Genomic DNA, 21,888 nt, shown 5'->3' with positions numbered 1-21,888 from the left:
GATGGTGGTGGTGATGGTGGTGATATGGTGGTGATGGTGGTGGTGATGGTGGTGATATGGTGGTGATGATGGTTATGGTTGTAGGATGGGGACAGAGATGGTGATGATGGTAGTGGTGGCAATGATGATTATGACAATAATGACAACAAGAATTATCACATACCTAATTTGGGCCAGGCCCTGTGATTTTCCTGTATAAACTCATGTAATCCTCCCAACAACCAATAGGGAAGACATGATCGTGATCCCTACCTGTAGTGTATTGAATTGTGTCCCCCCAAAGTTTAATGTGTTGGAGGCTTGGTTCCCACTGTGAGAGTTTAAAAGGGTGAGAAATCCTATTATGGCAATTGAAAGGTGAGACATTGAAGAGGTGATTAGATTGTAGGACCATAAAGTAGTGAATGGATTAATAATGGTGGTCAGCGGCATGGTTCTTAAGGCTCTAAAAGGAAAGTAGGTAAGAGTCTCTCTCTTTCTCTCTCTCTCTCTCTCTCTCTGCTCTGCCATTTTCTGCCATGTGAGACCCCTGCACTGCTGTAAAGCCACCCCCAAAGAAGACCCTCACCAGATGTGTTCCCTGGTCTTTGGACCTCCCAGCCTCTGAAACTGTAAGCAATAAATTTTGTTTTCTTATAAATTACCCAGTTCCAGGTATTTTGTTATAAGCAAAAGAAATGGATGAATACACCATCCTACTGCTTAGGAAACTAAGCCCAGAATCATGAAATACCTTACTCAAAATCACACAGCAAATAGGTAGCAAAGCCAGAGTCCAAATCCAAGTTTGTCAGACTTACAGATTCCATACTCGTAGCAGACGACTGACTGAGTACTGAGAAGGAGATGGCAGAAAGGAAAACAGTGGAGAGGATGGAAACCTGACCTAACCACCTTATTTAATATGACAGCCCATTCTCCCTTCCCCAGAGGGCACTACAAACCTCCCGTAGCCTGTTGCACATTTTCTTTTATCCACAGTACTTATTCTAACACACTGTATATAATGTACGTGCTCATTATGATAATCATCTATTGTCCACCTCCCCACACTGGAATAAAAACTCTACGGGGACACACATCTAAGCATGTATTTCCAGAGATTAGAACAGTGCCTGGCATAGAGTGGGCATTCAATAAATTTTGTCAAATGAGTGAATACATGTTTTTTTGTTTCAGGCCACAGCTGAGAGATAAGAGAAGGTTGATATGCTGGCTTTGGGATCCCCTGAGCATGTTGAATGAAAAAATGAGTATTCTTTGGTTTCAGGCTAAGGCTGATCTAACAAGCTGTAAGAAAAGAAGAAAGAGTTAAGATTTCCTACCTGTGGGGCTCGTTGGGCACTGAGAAATAAAAATATCCCTCAAACCCATTGAGAAAACTAAGATTAGCATTAACATCTCTAAAATAAAGCTGCCTCCATCCTTTAAGAAAGAGTACAGGTTCTTGGCCAGGCACAGAGCTGCCTTGCCTCCACATGCTTAGTGTCCATATGAACTTCTCAAAATAATGTGTATTCCTTCAGTCATTTAACAAACATGCATGGTGTCCCCCCTGCACACCAGAATTTATAATATCTGATTTCATTACTGTCGGAAACTCCAGCTCCAAGATGAGTCTGATATGACCCTCAAGAAGTAAGTCTGGTGGGAAAGACACTAATTTATTCCCTAGTCTGGGAAAACATTTTCAGTTAGGATGAAAGGCAGGAGATGATGGAATCATCCAGCTCCCAAGATGGTTAGAAGCTTCAAGGAGCCGATTATCATTTTTGAGGGAAAACAGAATTCAAAACATGAAGGCTCCTCTGAAGATGGCTCACGGCTTCCCTCTGGTGGACACCAGTAGCAAGTACATCACGTGTCTTTCCCGCACGTCCTTCAACACGGATAGCCTGGCCAAGGTGCTGGGAATAGCGGCGTGAAAAGCAACACCCAGAGCCTGCCCATAGGGAGGTCACAGTCGGATGAGAGAGCGAGACAAGGAAGCTGACAATCACTATAAGGTATGGCCTGTTGGTGACAGAAGCATCCATCCATCCACCCATCCACACATCCACCCATCCATCCATTCAACAAAGTACAGAAGCCTCGAGGCACATGCATGCCTGGTCTGTTGAGGGGAAATCAAGGAGGCCAGCATGACTGAAATAAAGTAAGCAAGAGCGAGGGTAGGGGAGTGGGGCTGGGGAGGTGGGGAGGGGCTCAGCAGTGTAGACCTCGAGGGCCACTGGGTGTGCAGTGTGTTCTGGTGACCAAAGGCAGTGGTTAGCTCAGTTTGCAGAGTCCAGGAAAGACCTCATAGAGGAGCAGACTTTGGGCTGAGCTTGAGGATACACAGGGATTCCTCAGAAGGACAAAAGGGGAAGGGAATTCTAGGCAGAGAGGTAAGTACCAAGATGTGAAATCCATGCCTTACCTAGGAAATTCTAAGTAATTAGTGGATTTATCAGATATTGAGGTCTTGAGGGGGAAATATGAATGGTGGGACTCCAAGTAGGAGCCAAATCCTGAAGGACATGAGAAAGGCGATATACTTAAGCCCTTGGTGAGTTTCATGGGCCAGGTGTATTTACTGAACCCCTACTATCTGCTAGATATTGACCTTCATGCTGGGAATAATAAAATAGTGAGCAGAAATAGGTACAATTCCTGCCTTCTTGCAGCTTCTAAAGTGAAGGAGAGAGGAACCCATTTAAAAATCGCTCCCCCAAAATGGTTAAAATAAGAATGTGATAAGTGGTACCATTAATTGCAGGAATGGCAGTGGTGAAGTGTGATATTAAGGACACTCAGGTCTGGGTGGACAGTCCTTTACCAAGAGGTCTGAGTTGAGCTGACCTCAGCCCTAAGTGCTGTAGGAATTGGGCAAAAGGAGACACTTGACCACCACTTCCTTACGGCTCTGGGGCTGGCATCTGGGGCAGGACGGAAGAGATTGAATTCTAGCTGCCTGGTAGGAGTTGCAAGCAGGCCTGGGAACAATTAAATCAGTGTATTTTCAAACCATGGGTCACAGTCCATACGTGAGGTGTGACATGAAAGTGATGGTCATTACCAGCATTTGGTAAATGATGGAGAATAAAACAGGAAAGAATTTAAAATATCTGCTTTCATCATGCATAATAAGGATGCTGAGTATCGTTCATGAAACCTGCTTCAGTTGTGTGTGTACGTATAGCTACATGTATGTTTGTGCAGGTGTATGTGTGATGGGGTTGCAATATAATCATATTTGTTACTGCATGTTTTGATCAAAAATGTGTGACAGACAGCAGGTAAGAGGACCTCTTGAGGTCTCATCTGGCCCAGGATGTCACAAAAGATGACTAGTCAGCCCCCAGAGGGCTCACAGAAACACCTGTCCCAGGCAGAGCTGGAGTTGAGCTCCACATTTAAGGACTTTGCCAAACTCAGTAGCATGACTCTGATGAGAATATATAAACTCTGAAAAGCAATTGAGAACCTAACCTCAGATGCTCATTGTCACGCATTGTGGGGACAGGGAGGAGAAGGTAGAGAGGCATTTATTGGTATGAACTTTCTGGAAAGCCATATGGCAAGGTTCACCAGAAGCCTTAAAATATATAATTTTTGCTGCAGGACCCCATTCCTATGAATTCACTCTAAAGGAATAGCCATGGATGTACCCAAAGATACTACTTAAGTGTATTCACCGCGGCACTGCTTATGACAGGACAAATATGGATACAACCTAAAGTTCCAATAGTAGATTGGCTGAATAAATGGTGTTAGTATGCAGGCTTTAAAAATGAGAAGAAAAGACATTTATGGACAAAGGAAGATGTTTATGACATACATTGTAACTTGGTGTAATTCGTTAAAGGAGAGAAAACTGCCAAAAGTGCTTCCCACTGTAGGTAGAGAGAAGTTGCCTTGGGGCAGATTTTCTATGTACTGAGTGATCAGGAGGCCCCTGTCAGCCATGCTAATGTTAGGTGAGTCAATAACATTGGACTAGAGATAAGGAATAGCATGACCCTCATAGTTAGTCAACCAAGGGTGATTTTGCCTCCTAGGGAACATTTGGAAATATCCAGAGACATTTCTGTTTGTCATGACTTGGAATGGGGGGATGTCACTGGTATCTCACAGGCAGAGGTCAGTGATGCTGCTAAACAAACATCCTTCAATGCACGACAGCCCCAACATGGTCCTTTTTGATAGTTACTGTCGCCTAGATCAGGATCTGCTAGCAAGAATGTAGACAAAGGGCATGCATGGGGACTGGGCCAGTGACCCTTTCCAAATATGTTCTGTTTTGTTCACTGCTGTATCCTCAGCCCTGCTGGCATGTAATAGCCACTCAGCAAATACTTGTTGAATGTTGCAGGTTGAATCAAGCCAAGGGCATCTATGAATAAGCATCCATCTGATTCTGCCAGACTGATGTTCAACAGTGACACCTCGTGGTGGGAACTGGGACAACTGTGCTAGTGGGCCAAGAACCCTTCTCTGGCTGGTGTTTGCAGAGCCCATCCCTTGGGACTGAAAGGCCCCAGAATTTGTGGCAAAATCACAAGGCTAGAGGGAAGCAGGAAGCCTCAAGAGGATGATATTTGATGTTCTGCTGATAAAGGCAAATGGGTGTTGCAGCAATGAATCAGAAAGATCCAGGAGAGATGATGACATATTTGGACACCAAACAGATAAAACAAGTCACAGAGGTTATTTTGTTAGGTGAAAAAAACAAGAACAACTTTCAATATGTATGGTTAATCCTAATTCTACTGTTTAAAAAAAGTATACACATACCCATTAGTCTGGAAGAATTATACTAAAATTTATACCAAAATGACAACAGCAGGTCCCTAGGAGATGGGGCTTGGGGTAGTTATTTTATTTACTTTAATCTATTTTCTAATTTATGCTAGAATGAACACATATTATTTATGTAAAACAAAATAAGGAATGAGACAGTGACGCAAAATACAAAGGCACTTCAGAACGTCTAAGGTAAAAAGACCCCAGTGTCCTACACACATTCAATATTTCCATATCTGGATCCTAATTATCCAGAGCCAAATGCCCTACAACCTCAGTAGGTCTTCCTTGGGCAGGAGTTCAAACCCAAGAGCTGTCCTGCCCACCTCTTCCAGCCTCCAAATCCCAGGCCATCTTTCCTCTGCTTGTGAGCTGGATTTATCATCCAGGGTTGACTCTCTTGTCCCGGCCTTTAGTGGTGGGCACAGGAATCCTGAGGGACAGTGGCAGATGTGTTGTGGACAGGTATCCATACCCCTGGGCCTGCTCACCTGACATGTGGACGTTTCTGAGGCAGGAGAGGGAGGCATTGAGACGGGCACACTCCTCCCGGTTGGCGCCATATTTCTCCACGGTCTCACACACCTGTTCATCTGTCATCTCCAAGAGGTCCTCCAGGCTCAGCTGGCCAGGAGAAATTTCCTAGGGGAGAGAAGTGACAAGGACATCAACTAAACTGTAAGCTCCCTGAGGGCAGGAACAACGTCTGTGCCTCCACGCTGCCCTCTAGTGGTGCCTAGTGGAGTACACACCACTGTGTAAATGCTTCGCACAATGGTTGGGTCTCAGGATCTGGGGTCAGACAGGGCTGGGATCAAACCTCAGGTTTGCCACTCATTCACTAGACAACCTCAGACAAGTCACTTAACCTCGCTGAGCCTCACTTTACTTGCCTATAAAATGGGGATCTCAAGTGTACATACTTGGTGAGGTAGCACATATGTTAGTGCACAGCAGCACTCCATAAATGGAAGCAGTTAATTACGTCTGTCTCCCCACCTGGCTTCTGAGCTCCTCGTGAGGCAGGGCCTCATTTACTTGTCTCTGAATGGCCCTCAGTGCTTCCTGCTCAGCTTGGACTGCAGTGACTCGTCCAAATCCCAGCTTGGAGCTTGGAGCAAGCAGACTAGGGAACTCAAGTCCTCTGATGGCTGTTCTCATGCTCTGCTTCCTCTCTTCTAGGGCCACAGGGTCTAGGGTTCACAGGGTCTTCAGGAACCTTAAGGGGAAAGGGCTGAAATGGGTGGAAATGAAACTGGAATTGTGTTTGAGCCCATGGGTCACGGCTTTGCATCTTAAAACAAAGTGGTAAGGCTGGGGTACAGCATGCAGAAGGAAAAGGGACACCTCTGAAGAGATGGACTGGGAACAGAATTCCCAACTGTAACTGTCCCTTCACCGCCACCAGCAATCACACCCTTTCCCCAGAACAGTGTCCCCCTAGACACCGTATATGAATACACCTCGAAATTTGTCAAACTTCCATATTTATATATCTATATATGTATATAAGAGCCTTCTTTCATAGCACTTGATGATAAACAAAGTGGTAAGGCTGGGGTACAGCATGCAGAAGGAAAAGGGACACCTCTGAAGAGATGGACTGGGAACAGAAATCCCAACTGTAACTGTCCCTTCACCGCCACCAGCAATCACACCCTTTCCCCAGAACAGTGTCCCCCTAGACACCGTATAAGAATACACCTCGAAATTTGTCAAACTTCCATATTTATATATCTATATATGTATATAAGAGCCTTCCCAACTGTAACTGTCCCTTCACCGCCACCAGCAATCACACCCTTTCCCCAGAACAGTGTCCCCCTAGACACCGTATATGAATACACCTCGAAATTTGTCAAACTTCCATATTTATATATCTATATATGTATATAAGAGCCTTCTTTCATAGCACTTGATGATATCCAACGTTTTTACATATATTATTATTTAAATACGGGTTTTAAATATATATGAATGGCAATTCCAGGGCAATATTGTGGGATAATTCTGCCCTCTTGTGGCCATATCTGTGTATTACAACGACACACAGCTACACCAAACCAACCGCCAGAAAGGGGAAAACAGTAGCAGCACAAAAATCTATCCAAAAAAGTGAGCTGCAGGGCAAAAGCCAAAGCCCAATCAGTGCCTTGCCAATAAGTGCCTTTCAACTCACTGGGGCAGGGGACAGAGAGGGAACAATAATTGAGTCACTTAGAGGCTTTCTCAAATAGGGACACTGCAGGTCAGCCCCACTTTAAGAAAGGTGATGAACTGAGATCTGAATGTACAGAATGAATCGTGTTTTGAGGGGACGATTCACAGCATGAAAGGATTCTCCTGTTTGCCGCAGGATTCACTTGTGCATTTTAATCTGATTTATAAATATATATGTATGGTAACTATATATTCAACATATATATACCCATAAGTTCACATACCCATAAGAAAAACAGAATTAAAAGATAATACAAATCTTTCTATGAACTTTTTGAAGGCCCCTCGCATATATTGAATATATATAGAGAATTTATGCCGAAATTTAGGATCATAACACAACCATAAGAGTAACATTTTTATGACATCAAAAACGGAGAAAGTCTATGAACTTTTTGAAGGCCCCTCGCATATATTGAATATATATATAGAATTTATGCCAAAATTTAGGATCATAACACAACCATAAGAGTAACATTTTTATGACATCAAAAACGGAGAAAGACTTAATAATCCTGGGCCAAAAGAGCACATGCACTTCTGTTTGGTAATAAGTGCAGTAATAATAACAGCTGGAATGGATGGAGTATTGTTTTAAGTGCTTTTCATGGATTTCCTTTTAATGTCACAAAGACCACCTAAAGTGGGTACTTTTATCGTCACCATTTACAGACTAGGACAATAAAACTCAGAGACATTAGACCACTTGCCTAAAGTCACACAGCAAGTAAGCAGTGGAGCCAGGGTTTGAACCCAGGTAGTCTCACTTGGGTGCTTTTTCCATACTGCCATTTCCATAACAGAAAGGGGACCTCTGGTGGACACAAACACAAACTGCAGACAGAGAACTGGAACCCCAGCTCCACCCCCACTCCCTGGCTGGTGACCTTGAACTCAAGATTCTCATAGGTCAAGGTAAGAGCCAAAACTCAGGTTCCTGCAGGCCAAGTAAATATAAATGAGCAAAGTGGTGAACCAAAGGGCACGGGCACATGAGGAACCCAAAGAGACAGCAGATCCATTTCATTGCTGCCAGACAGGAATTCAGTACAGTGTGGTCAGCAATTCTAATTTTTCAAGTGAAAAACGAAAAGCCAGAGATCTGAGATTTTTAGGCAAACTCTTTCAGTTTTTTAAATATTGGCTCAAAATACATTTTTGAGTATTGTATCAGCCAAAGAAAAAATGTCTGCTTATCAGATACACCTTGAGGGCCACCAGTTTTCAACCCCTGGTCTAGAAGACTTGTTTCTGCCTCACCTGCTCCATAGGTGGTGCTTAATAAATAAATGATCCCAAAAGCCTCTGAAAAGTGTGCCAGGCCATGCAAATATACTGTCTGTATGTATACAGGACCTTTCATCCTAAAGGTATACACAAGAAACCCTGTCTTGGCCCCCTGGCCATGCTGGGAATGAAATAAGGGCATACAGAATAGTGCGCCATCTTGTGTGCATATGTGAGATGGGGTGGGGATGGGGGGATGGAGGAATGTGGGGGTGCTGCATTAGCTCAGGATTGTTAGATCCGGTGGGATCAGGTGAGATTCTTGTCCTTGGGGACAAGATCTAAAAAAGAGAGAGGCTCTTCAAGCAGGAAGCGAGAGTACCTAGAGAAAGGGCTCTTGGACCCAAGGCATTGGGGTGGGGGCACACCCTCTTCTGCCCAGCTCGGGGAGGCCCCAGCAACAAGAAAGTGAGGAGAAAGCAGAGTGCCTCCCACCTGACGCTCCAGAGTCCATCTAACCTGGCTTCTCCTGCTAGCCCCACCCACCACTAGCTGGACCAGACACTTCATCCCTGAGCCTCGATTTCTCACTCTGTATAATGGGGGTAACAGGCATACCTACCCAAAATGGTGTTGTGAGAAGTCTGAACAGTCTCAACAGTTGAGGTCCTTCCTGCAAAGCCCTTAGTACAATGCCTGGCATCAAAGATTCAGTCATATGAGCTGGTTTTATTAGGAATAGCTCAGCCCCATCACAGGAAACAGTGGGTTCCTGGGATCTCAGAGGGTAGGGAAATCTCACTATCCATGTGACCTTAAGGATGTGGACACAAGACATCAGGGCTCCAGCTTAGTTTTGCTATTGGAAAACCTGTAACTTTCAAAATTTTCAACAGCAGCAGCAATAACAACAACTATATGCTAACATTTACTGAGTGCTATTTGGTGCCAGACTATAAGAATCACCTGAACATTTTATAAGAATCACCTCATCTTATGCCAGCTACTCAAGAAGAGGGGGCAATCATTATCCCCATTTAACAGATGAGAAGACTAAGGCTCTAAGGCTATGCTCTACAATACGGCAGCCACCAGCCACATTAATTAACATGAAATACAAATAACAATTCAGTTCCTCAGTTACACACACTAACAACAATTCAGGTGCCCAGTAGCCACAAGTGGCTGGTGGCTATCACATCAGAAAGCACAGATATAAAATACTTCCATCATAGCAGAAATTTCCATTGGACAGTGCTGTTCTAACAGGTAAAGTGATTTGATCAAAGTGACTCCATTTATAAGTGGCAGAGCTGAAAGAGGTCTAACTGACTCCAGAACCACACTCTAATGATGTCATTTGGACAGCATCAGAGATCCTGCATGCCTTCATCCAATACAGATTTATGGAGGGCCTACTATGTGCCAGGGACTCTGCTGGGCACAGCCAAAAACCTGCTGCCCAAGGAGCAGCAGAGGGGGTGACCACTGGCAGGTAAGGGGCAGGGGTAACAAGGTGCCTCAGGTCACCTCCAGGACTTCCTTGCGCACGTCGACAATCCGGAACCAGTGCCGGACCTGGGGGAAGCCATCCAGCTCTGCGTTGCGTTCCTGCAGGGCCACCTTCTTTTTGCAGGACAGCTGCCGGCTGAAGTATTTCACCAGCTTGCTCTGAGGAGACACAGACAAGGACATGGGACACATCTCAGAGACACTGTCAAAAGGTGAGAGCAAGAATCCCTACGACCTACCCTCCCACCCAAACCCCATCCAACTTTGTATTTCAAAGACTGGTTCGACTACATTGAGATTCAGTTTTCCACCCATCTCCACACTAAAAGAGAGGTGCACCATCCTGGTGAAGATCGGCAATCAGGCGGGCCCCAACATTTTTTGGGGGGGACATGCATTGGGACCACTTTAGTGGAGGGCTTTTTGGCTGTATCCATGTACATTTCAATTACACGTAGTCTTTGACCCAACGATTCACTTCTAGGAACTCATCCTGCAGACACCCATCCTATGCAAAATGACTGTGTACAAGGTTATTTTGTTACAGTTCTGTTTGCAGTGGCAAAAGATTGCAAACACCCCGACGCTCCATCAGTAGAAAACTCATTACATAAATGGCGCAACAGCCACACAAAGGAACCCTATGCAGCTATAAATAAAATGATGAAGTACGCTGTGTGCTGATACAGAACAGTCTCCACGATACATGCTGATAAATAAAAATAAATGCTCTCCCATTCACGGGGGAAATGTTTCCATGTGTATACCTTTGCAAATGCAAAGACTCTTTCTGAAAGAATTCCCAGTCCTCTAGGGAAGGCAAGTGGGTGGGTGGGGAATGGAGGGGGGAGAAATATTTTTAAACCTTTTTCTACTGTTTGTCCTATTGCAAGTACTCACATATTAACAAATACTTTTAGAATAAGGTGGACCTAAATCGGTGCTTCTGGGGGAAGAACCATGACATGAAACAGGATGGTTTTTTATTGATAGTTTTATAAACACTAACAACATTCACAAAAGAAAGGCAATACATGTGTCCCCAAGCAGAGAGAAAAATAGGGACAAATAAACCCCAGACTTCTAACTTGGGACAGGGAGACTCTATAGAGGAGGGGAGAAAAAAAATGTTTTGCATTGTTTCAATAGTTACCCAGAGTATATTATCATCTTTGTAATTTAAAATACACTTAATGAAGATAATTAAATGAAACAAAATTTAAATCCTTAGGTATGTAGATGCCTGTAGCATTTCCAAGTACAGTCAACCATCATTCATCAAGAACACCGTCTTGGGATTCTAGCATCACAAAATTCAGAGCCAGAGAGGACTATAGTGGGCTTATGTTGCTTCTGCCTACCTGGTCTCCATTCCCTCTTTTCCTGAAAAGAACATTTTAACTTTCTTTTGGGGAAAAGAAAGTTCTTTGGCTTTCAGTCCATATGGCTCACATGAGGCTGGTCACTCCCTGGCTGCAGGACGGACACATGACCCAGGCATGACCACACCTGCCATCTGAGCCCCTGAATTGAGCACGGAGACCAGATACCCCTGGACTCTGCAGTGATATCATCAGCCAATAAGTTCCTCTTCAGTAGTATTGGGGTTTTGTTTGTTTGTTTGTTTTTTGCTTAAGCTGGAGCGAGTTGGGTTTCTGTAGCTAAAGCATCCTGACTCACAGCGAAATTAAAGGACATCTAGTCCACTGTCCTTGAGGGAGTCTTCACATCCCTGGTGTGTTGGTCTCCTATGGCTGCTGGAACAAATGATCACAAACTTGGTGGCTTAAAACTCAAATTTTTTATCTGGCAGTTCTGGAGATCAAAAGTCCAAAGTCAGTCTCCCTGAGCTAAAATCGCGATGTCAGCAGGGCTGGTTTGTTCTGGAGGCTCTAGGGGAGAATGTTTTCTTGCTTTTTTAGCTTTTAGAAGCTGCATGCATTCCTTGGCTCCTGGCACCTCCCCATATAACTAACTTCTTGCTTCCACTGTCCCATCTCCTACTGACTCTGATCTACTGCCTCCCAGATAAACTGCTCCTAAAATTTTAACCCACCTAAACTGTCAGATAAGAAATATTTGTTGTTTTAGGATGCTGAGTTTCAGGGCGATTTGTTAAAACAGCAATAAATAACTAATACAAAGGATCAAATCCCATTCAAACTTATAATGAGAAAAAAGAGCAGAATAATATTCCTACAGACAATGAAAGCACACTAGAAAAGTACATTTGCAAAGCAGAACAAAACCGTAAACTACTATTGCAAAACTCTGCAAAAGACATTAAGAAGATGATACGAGATCTGAAAAAACAAATCAGAATCAGAAAATCACAAAAATGAAGTATCAGAACTCAGGAAAGGATTACAAATAAAAGGAAAAGTGTATTCATTAAGATACCCAGATGATGAGTAAGAAAACTTGTTACAAAAAAGAAATAAATGAGATCTTTGCAAGGCAGGCAGCAGAGCTAGGGTGAAAAGGCAGCCCAGCAGGGGTCAGGACCCATGAGCAGAGCATCCAAGCAAGGCAGTGGCCCTGTGCAGTTAGGAGATCAGCTAAATGCAGAAGATGGAGCAAGTAAAGAAATATACTGAGATTATTTTTATCACCAAGAAGAGCCATATAAATGGAAAAAGAGAAAAAACTAGAATAAATCCTCTGGTGTTGGATTAGGATTAGGGGTATTCATTACCAATACACAGAGATATAAAAACAAATGTCACTGTAAATGTGCATATGAATGTATACATATGTGCATTGCACATACATAAATATATTACCTAGGCATCCCACTCAGGGGGCTGGAAATGATAACACCCCAATATCAATAAGCACACTGGGGACCCAGATGTTGGCTCCTAAATACCATTTTCCACTCAGAGGAACTAGCTCTCCCTAGAAAAATGGCTAATTCCAGGGTTGGAGCAGGAAAGCAAGAGTGTGGAAAATTATGTTGTGCCAGAAAGTGAGGAAGTGCTCAATGATGGGGACCTGTCAAAGTATATTTCTTTTGTGTGGTTTTCTGCACCTATGTAAAGAAAACAGTTAAAAACAAGTAGGAAAATAAAGACAGACATGAGAGTTCTACAGATATCTCAGCTGAGAGTTCTGTGCTGAAGAACCAATAGGTCAGACCCTACTCATTCAGAAACAAATTAGAGGGGAAAAAATATTCTTTTTGATATTTTCTATTCTAAAACTCTAAATTGGGATTCCAAATGAAAAATGTTCAAGTACATTAGCTGAACACGTGAATACTGTTCTGCCATAGCAATGGGACACAGGCTTATCAAGAATGGCAACTTCCAATTGATTAGTAAGATGAGTAAAATTAATTTTAACTTAAAAACCATTTAAAATTTTTGATTATGTTGCTAAATGTCCTCAAAAGTCTTGCTAAAAAATTTTTTTAAAGGTTCATTGAGTTATATAGGTTAATGCTCAAAGATCTCACTATGGTAAAAAGATGACCAATTCCATCTATGTATTTTAAAGAAAATTCATTTATGTAGCTTCCTTGAAAGTTTTATAAATAAAGCACAATGAATTTTACATTATTTATCAGATGCAGAACTCAGAAACTTGTACCTTTATGGGGGATGGAGGTCTACCCAAAAGGATGAGTTCTGGGCTATATCAGTTTGCAAGGGCTGCTGTAACAAAACACCACAAATTGGGTGGTTGGAACAGCAAAAATTTATTGTCTCACAGTTCTGGAAGCTAGAAGTCTGAGACTAAGGTGTCAGCAGGGACATGCTCTCTCTGTAGACCCTAGAGAAGGATCTGCTCCAGATCTCTCTCCAAGCTTCTGGTAGTTCCTTGGCTTGTGGCACCAGAACTCGACTCTTCACATAGCATTCTCCCTGAGTGCATGTGTGTTCAAATTTCCCCCTTTATATATATGACACCAGTTATATTAGATTAAGAGGCCACCTTACTCCCATATGACCTCATATTAGCTAATTATATCTGTAGTGACCCTATTTCCAAATAAGGTCACATTTGGAATGGGGTTAGGACTTTAACATATGAATTTTGGAGGAACATAATTCAAACAATAACATGGACCTTTAAAAGACACCAAGCAAGAATGAATCAGAAACCACTGCAATGTGACTCTCTTTCTGGAAGGATGCTGCACTCATGCTAGCTCCAGATGCATGACTAGATTTCCCCATTATGGGAAGCAAGTCAAGGGACAGGGCAGGGCCAGGGCCATGGCTGGTAGGAAATTAAGCACTTTAAAAAGAAGCCAGCCCCTAGGCAAAATTCTTTATATGCTAAATCATCTAACTGCTACTATTTGAAACAAGTACGGCCCACTTCTTCCTCTTATGTCTGTTCATCAGAGTCTTAATCTTGCTGCACTTCCCAAGCGGCGCACTATCCAGTGCGCCACCGGGCTGGCCCCAGTTTGTGATTTTAAAAACTTAAAAACAATTTTTAAAAAGGTACATGAACAGAAATGCTACATATTAATAAGTTACAGCACATCTACAAAATGAATACTATATAAACTTTTTTTAAATGAGATAGATGAATACACATTTATTTGGGAAAATCTCCAAGCTTTTCATCTCCAGGGGAAAAGCAAATTACAAAAGACACTGTACAATATGATTGCATTTATATTTTTAAAAACTATATGTGTGTTAATAATATGTTTAGGGCCGACCCCGTGGCGCACTCGGGAGAGTCCGGCGCTGGGAGCGCAGTAGCGCTCCTGCCGCGGGTTCGGATCCTATATAGGGATGGCCCTGGTGCGCTCACTGGCTGAGCACGGTCCAGCCGTTCACAAAAAAGACAAAATAATAATAATAATAATAATATATGTTTAGAAACCCATATGGCAAAATACAGCAAACTGTTACAGTAAACATGGGCATGGGGTGAAGAGGGGTGTTTACTTTTTACTATACACATATATTGTCTTAATTTTTATAATAAGCACATATTGCTTTGCTTTTGCAGGATTTAGGGGAAAAAATTTAATTTAAGACTTAGTTTACATACCCTGCCCACACTTTGCACATACCTAAACTTTGGTTCACTCATTCACTCAACAAATAATTACTAAGTGCCCACGGTATGCCAGACACTGTGCTAGGCTCTGGGGATTCAATAAAGAATATGACGAACCAAGAGTTTATCTTCTTTCTGATATTTTCAGTACAGAGCATCAAGGCCAATTCTGAATTTCTGAAAAGGATTTAGATATGAAACCTATATCTGACAGTTATCAACCTTTATATATATTCTAATAAATTTGAGGACGAAGAAGATCCTCTCGGGATTATAACTTTCATCATCATGTAGAAAAGAAGCTCATGCAATTAAAAGCCAAAGAGGTTTCAGACTCTGAGATAATGGCATTTTTAATAGCAGTACGTATGCCTAGAAAGCTTGTTTTCTTTGCACTGGTTTAAATTGAGGACTCAGTAATTGAAAAAAATAGAAAAACACAAGCTAAGAACAGAGAAAGAGGACTCAGCAGTTTAACCCTTCATTTTTCTTTTCTTTTTCATGCCACTATGTTGGAATAACAGGTGGTGTCAGGTACAGACCAGGAGCACCGGGCACTGAGTCAGGCTGCCTGGGCTCTGATCCCTGCTGCATTTACTCAGCAGCCAGACGACCTCAGGCGAGTTTCAAAACGGCTCTAAAGCTCAGGTTCCTTACCTGGAAAATGAGGGTTAAATTGTACCTACTTCCTAAGATTGCAGTGAGGAAAGAATCGTACACTGAGAATACCATAGCAATAGTGCTTGTTTTGTGTTTATATGAACTCACAAGCATCTTCAACAATTAGGTGGGGAGTTTCACCCCAAAGCCACTGACAAACAGTATCAGAAAAAGTATTTTTTAAAAACCAAAATTAATCCATTTGGGAGTACAAAACTATGGACAGGAAGAATAGGTTCTGGTGTTCTAGGCTGATGATAGCTAATATTATTGTATTGTATATTTCTAAATACCTAAAAAAGAGGATCTTGAATGTAAGCACCACAAAGAAAAGATAAATGTTTAGGTGATGGATATGCTATCTACACTTAGTGAATCACTGTGCAATATATGCATGTATTGAGACAACACACCGTATCCTACAAATATGTACAATTAAAAAGAAAAAAAGAAAAAAGAAAGCATCACCATATTCAATGCTGTACCCCACAGACATGTAAAATCAACTATGCTCCAATAATTAATTAATTAATTAAAAATGGATATTTCTTGACATCAAAGGAAAAAATATTATCAATAACTCCCAAAATTAATCTGTTTTAAAATAAATAATAAACATTCTTTAAAAGCCAAATGTGGGGCCGGCCCGGTGGCGCACTGGATAGTGCGCCGCTTGGGAAGCGTGGCGGCACTCCCGCCCGAGGGTTCGGATCCCACATACAGACCAGTTCCCGCTCACTGGCTGAGCGAGGAGCGGGAGCAACACCGAGGGTTGCGATCCCATTGCCGGTCCCCGGTCCGGTACGGGGGCAACACTGAGGGTTGCGATCCGTTGCCGGACACGGAAAAAGACAAAAGACAAAAAAAAAAAAGCCAAATGTATCATTACAGTTTTTAAAAATACACATTAAAGTTATACTGCAAAAGAATGCATGTTTCGTTGGATAAAACACTGTTTTCCTAACTCATTATTTAAATACTTATTTTGAGGTTAATAGGATTTAATTTAAATCCATCCAACTTACAGAAATTACTTGAAAGTAATACAAGCTTACTTCATTAACAAGATCTATAAATTGGGCTTTTAGGTAAGTGGTTTTCCTCAGCCTTTTCTTCTGAATAAATAAGATTTTACTGTTTATTATTCTATACCTATATGTGCCTCACTGCATTTCAAATATTGCAAAAGAAATAAAGATCTGATGTCTTTTTTAAAAAATAATAACAATGCAGTATCAACTTCTTTAAAAAAAAAAAAAAAAGCCAAAAAAACAGCCTGGTCAGTCAGTCAGTTAGCTAGAGTACGGTGTTGATAACACCAAGGTCAAGGGTTTGGATCCCCTTACTGGCCAGCCACCAAAAAATAAAAACAAAAACAAAACAAGAGAAAAAAAAAAAAGAAAAGAAAGCAATGTCAACTGGGAAACCAGTGACATCTATCTCATATTTTTAAAAATGTATTTGTCTCCCATTGGGGACTTGGGCGGATGTATTCAGTGCCACAGAATATTGAAAAATTGGGCTAAAACCAGAAGCTGAATGGCAGAAGCAGTGGAACCCTGGCACTGCCCTGCTTAAACACCCATTCTCAAGTAGCAGCGTTTCCCAGCTGCGGGTATCACTGATAGCTTGATGTGGTACCCAGGCGTGGCATTAAATAACATCATATTACCCAGCAAGCACGTTCTTCCCTGTCCAAATCTCTCTCCAGCCATCTGACTCTATCAAGGACATGGTCTCAGTTCAGTGATACTATGTCTTTAACAACTCTCTAACACTTGCTAATAATCTCCCTTTATAACAAAGAGCAGGACACAGACTCCGAGCCTTGGGCAGGTAACAACATGAAGCACAATTTAATGATATTTTTGTTTTCACTGTATTTATTCTCTCATTCTCCTTCCATTTACAGCAAGTGATACAAGCTTTCCACTGCAATTACATTGTATAAAATTTAATTTTTAAATACATGTATGTTAAAAACTTGAGTTGGTTTAAAGAAAATACACAGATATGGCAAAAAATGAGATGGTGGTATCAAACTGATAAGTTTAAGAAACTGTCCTGCAGAATGAAGTTCCAACTCCTTAGACTATTATTCAGGGCTCAGCTCTACTCCTGTTCTCCTTCCTGGCCTTATTCATTTCCATGCAATTCCCTAAACGCATCACCTCGGATGTCACCTCTCCATGCCTTTGCTCAGGCTCCTCCTACTTGGAAGTCCTTTCCACAGCCACCCGTGGTAGAGTGTAAAGATGACTGGAATCCTGCACCCATACCCTTCGCAATGTGACTTTGCAGTTAATTCACAAAGAGGCAGAGTCTATGTCCACACCTCCTAATCAGGTGTCCACGTGACTTGTCTCAGCCGATAGAAAGATGCCTGTGGGTTTCTAGTTGCTCTCTTGGATCTCTGCCATCTCCATGACAGTGTGTCCAGCTAGTCAGCTGAAAGACGAGACGACATAGAGCAAGAGTCAAGTTTTCCCAGACATCCCAGCCAAAGCCATCCTAGCTCCACTGGCAGCCAATTATTACCTGGCTGTTAGCTATAAGTGAGGCCATTCCAGAGCAGAAGAGCCACCAATCTGCCACTGACCCCAGATGCATGGCCAACAAATACTTCTAACTGACACATCACCCATCAACTCATGAGAATCTGACTGTTTCTCCAAAGCCCACTTTAAATGTCACCTCCTCCAGCAAATCCTTATAAATTCTTCCTTGGGGCTTTATCTATACATATTCTATTATAGAGGTTTTTTTTCACAGTTTTTCTTACATTATAATTGATTGACAATGAAGACATTGGATCCCTTAAAAGGTTAAAGAGCCCTTTCCAGATTTGGAAGAGTAAATGAAACACAGTTAACAATAAAAAGAAAAGTACCATTACTAAGCATGTTCCAGGCCCATGCTGAAGGTCTCATGCATCATCTCAATATATTCTTATATTTCCAGGAGAAAGATACTATCAAGATCTGCATCTTACTGATGAAGAAATTAGGTACAAAAATTAAAAAGATTTTAAAAAGTTATTAGATATTAAAAAGAAAGTTTGATAAACATTGGTGTAAACACTGTCACATGCCTTGAATAGGGTGTTGGAAAGGTCAGAGAAGATCCGTCTTTATCTTTTGCCTGACTGCTCCATAACTCAGAGCTGGTTGTGGAGAGATATCAGTACTTGGTATGTCTGTGTGATTGCTTGTTTCTAGAATGTCCTCCTCTCTGAAATTATTTGGAGGAGTTATTATTGTTCTGGGCCACTTTTTGATCACAGGACTACAGGCTAAGTAGATGGTCCTACTGTAACCTGTACTCAGCTGAATTCCAGAAGATTTTTTACAAAATATCAGTCTAAGTAACATACAAAACCTTATATATATCTTGGTTGTCTCTAGTAACATCAAATTTGGTCCAAATCACATTGTTCCTTTGAAAGCTCTGGAGCCCAACAGTTACAAAACTATGCTATCTACCCTGATCGAATTATTGTACGCTATATGGATATATTGAAATAACATACTGTGCTCCACAAATTTGTACAAGTAAATGTCAAAATAAAAAGTAAAATAAATAAAAAATTAAATAAAAAGAAATTAGGCACAGAGAAATTAAGTCATTCACTCACAGTCACACAGCTAGTAAGTGTAGATCAAGCTCCAAACTCAGGTCTGATTTAAAAGTCCTAATGTTGTAGAAAGGATAACTTTATTTTAATTTACTTTAATTATTCCATAAACACATGCATATATTTTCCTTGTAAAAAAGAACATTTCAGATAAGGCCAAAGCTCCCTTTGACCACTCCTCCAGATGCACGTCCCCTTCGTCCTGGAGGTAACAGAGGTAACCACTGAGATTAGTTTGGGGCCCATCTTTCCAGACCTTTTTCTGCGCATCTGTGCATTTTTATACACACGTACAAACCTGTTGAAACTCTGCAGTGTGGTTTTATGTGTAACTTTCTTTTCTCTCACATGAACTGTATCATGCCACATTCATTTCTGTGCAGCCTACTTTTTCCACTCAGTAGTAAGCCTTGAGGATCTTTTCATGTTCGTTCATACAGATCTGCCTCATTCTTTTTAACATTCTGCATGAGGGATTCCTTTGATACCTGGGTCAAAAGCCCATGGTGAGAGCAGGTCTGAGGTCTCTGCTGAGAATATCTTTGTCAACTAGGATCAAGCATTTTCAGGAATAACAGCCACACAGCAGCCACTGTTTACTAAACACTTACAGTGTGCCTGGCGCTGCAGGTTAAGGGCTTTAAATATGATCATTCATTTTTAATCCATTCAACAATGCTGGCTGTAAGGCTGATATTCTGAACCCATTCTGTGAACAGCAAAACTGAGGCTTCAACTGGGTAAATCACTTGCCCAGGTTCATGGAGCTATTTAAGTGGGGAAGCCAGGGTTTAATCCCAAAGCTCCCTCTCTTTACCAGGATACTACACTATGAGTAGTTCATGGCTTCTTCCCATTGAACTGGAACTCCAAAAGTTGGACATCAACCCCTCAAGGACAGAGGAAAAGCCTCATTCATCTTAGAAAGCCTCCCAGGTGTTGTGGGAGGAGTAAGCTTCTGAACTGTGAGGCTTAGGCAAGTCACTTCAGCTCTCTGAGCCTCCACTTTCTTATCTGTAAAATGGGCGTATGTTGCCTTTCCTCACAGGCCTGCTGAGGCATCACATGAGATAACATCTGTGCAAAAGACAGACTGTGCAGAAGACACCCTCACACACTTGTGTCCTATCAGTTGAAGGACTTGGATTCTGGGGGAGGGTTCCAGGGTCACCCAGAGACTGGAATCCTGCATCTGCTTAGGATCTAGAATCTAGGAGTGTCCCAACTGTGATGCATTAGGAATGGGGGAAGCGGGTTTAGGAAGCAGAGGGAGTGAGGAAGAGAGATGGGGGTTGCGGCTGTGAGTTCCAGCCCTCCCCTTAAGGAAAAAGGGAACAAGAATCACCTCTGGAGATAAGAGTGTGACTAGTCTGAGCAAGCAAAAACTCAGAAAATGGCCCAGAGTGTGGAGCTGCACTGGGCAGAGATCGAGCAGTAGTTTCCAAATGCATACTCTGGAAATCAGCAGCTCTTTCCACCAATTTCCCAGGATTGATGCTGCAGAATAATCGTGGCTGTCAGGTAACAGGGATTTTCTCTAAGCCAAATGCTGTGATAAGCACTTCTTATGAATAATCTTATTTAATCCTCACAACAACCTGTGATATGGGTCCAATTCCTGCCCCCATTTTACAGAGGAGAAAATTGAGGTTATTCGACTTGCCCAAGATCATCAAGCTACTAAGTGGATGAACTGGGATTTGAACCCATGTCTAACAAACTCTTATGCAGTGACACACAAGGAACATCATGATCTATTGCTGCTGTGGTTTGAATGTTTGTCCTCTCCAAAGTTCATGTTGAAAATTAATCCCCATTGTAACAGAGGGAAATCTGACTATGGTATTTAAAAGGTGGGGCCTTTGAGAGGTGTTTAAGAGGGCTGTGTCGTCATGAATGGATTAATACACGCATGGATTAAGGCGTTAATGGATAAATGAGTTATGATGGGAGTAGACTGGTGGCTTTGCACAGAGAGGAAGAAAGCACGTGGACATGCTCAGCCCTCATGCCATGTGATGCCCTGCGCTGCCTCTGCAGAGAGTCTCCACCAGGAAGAAGACCCTCACCAGATGTGCCTCCTCAACCTTGGACTTCCCAGTCTCAGATCTATAAGAAATAAATTTATTTTCTTTGTAGATTACCCAACTTCAGGTATTCTGTTATCAATGACAGAAAACAGACGAAGACAATTGCCAAGTGAAACAATATAGCAGCCAAAACAACGGGTATAGTATACTCCCATTTTCTGAATATAAAATGCAGAGACTAGAAAGAAATTCAAAATGTGAGCAACTACATCTCTGGGTTATTGCAGCTATTTGCTTATTTCTGTGCATCTGTATCTTATACTTTTTCTATAAGCTTGAATTACCTATATGATGATTAGTTACAAATCTCATGAAAGTCAGACATTTGCCAACAATACAGACACATGGGTCATTTTGAATGTCAGCCACCTCGTTAAACAAGTTTTATTTTATTTATTTTTTTATTTTAACTTATCAGTATACACTGTAGTTGATTTTCGTGTCCCTTTACCAGTCCCTCTTTCCCCCCCTCCTTCTCCCCCCCCCCATCAACATCCTATCTGTTCACTTGTCTTAACAAGTTCAAGGAAATGTGATTTTTGTATCTTCTCTGCCCCCCCCACTGTTTATTTGTTTGTATATTTATTTATTCATATATTTTTAGCTCCCACAAATAAGTGAGAACTTGTGGTATTTCTCTTCTGTGCCTAACTTGTTTCACTTGATATAATTTTCTCTAAGCCCACCCATGTTGTTGCAAATGGTAGTATTTCATTCTTTTTTATAGCAGAGTAG

General features: G+C 41.8%; 1 protein-coding gene across 1 annotated transcript in view; it reads right to left on the bottom strand.

Moving 5' to 3' along the window:
- LOC103599214 (kinase suppressor of Ras 2) overlaps positions 1-9,894 on the bottom strand; it is a gene marked incomplete at its 3' end in the record, with an annotated part of 244,172 nt that extends 234,278 nt beyond the window's left edge. The window contains exons 1-2 of the mRNA XM_008583318.1: positions 9,763-9,894; positions 5,277-5,427 (exon numbers count right to left, since the gene is read on the bottom strand). Of these exons, the coding sequence (XP_008581540.1) occupies positions 5,277-5,385 (109 nt within the window). The remainder of the gene's footprint in view (positions 1-5,276; positions 5,428-9,762) is intronic.
- Between the last annotated feature and the right edge of the window lie 11,994 nt (positions 9,895-21,888).

This window comes from Galeopterus variegatus, unplaced genomic scaffold (assembly GCF_000696425.1).
Source record: "Galeopterus variegatus unplaced genomic scaffold, G_variegatus-3.0.2 Scaffold2886, whole genome shotgun sequence".
NCBI classification, from domain to species: domain Eukaryota; kingdom Metazoa; phylum Chordata; class Mammalia; order Dermoptera; family Cynocephalidae; genus Galeopterus; species Galeopterus variegatus.
This window is presented reverse-complemented; position numbering and strand designations above follow the sequence as displayed.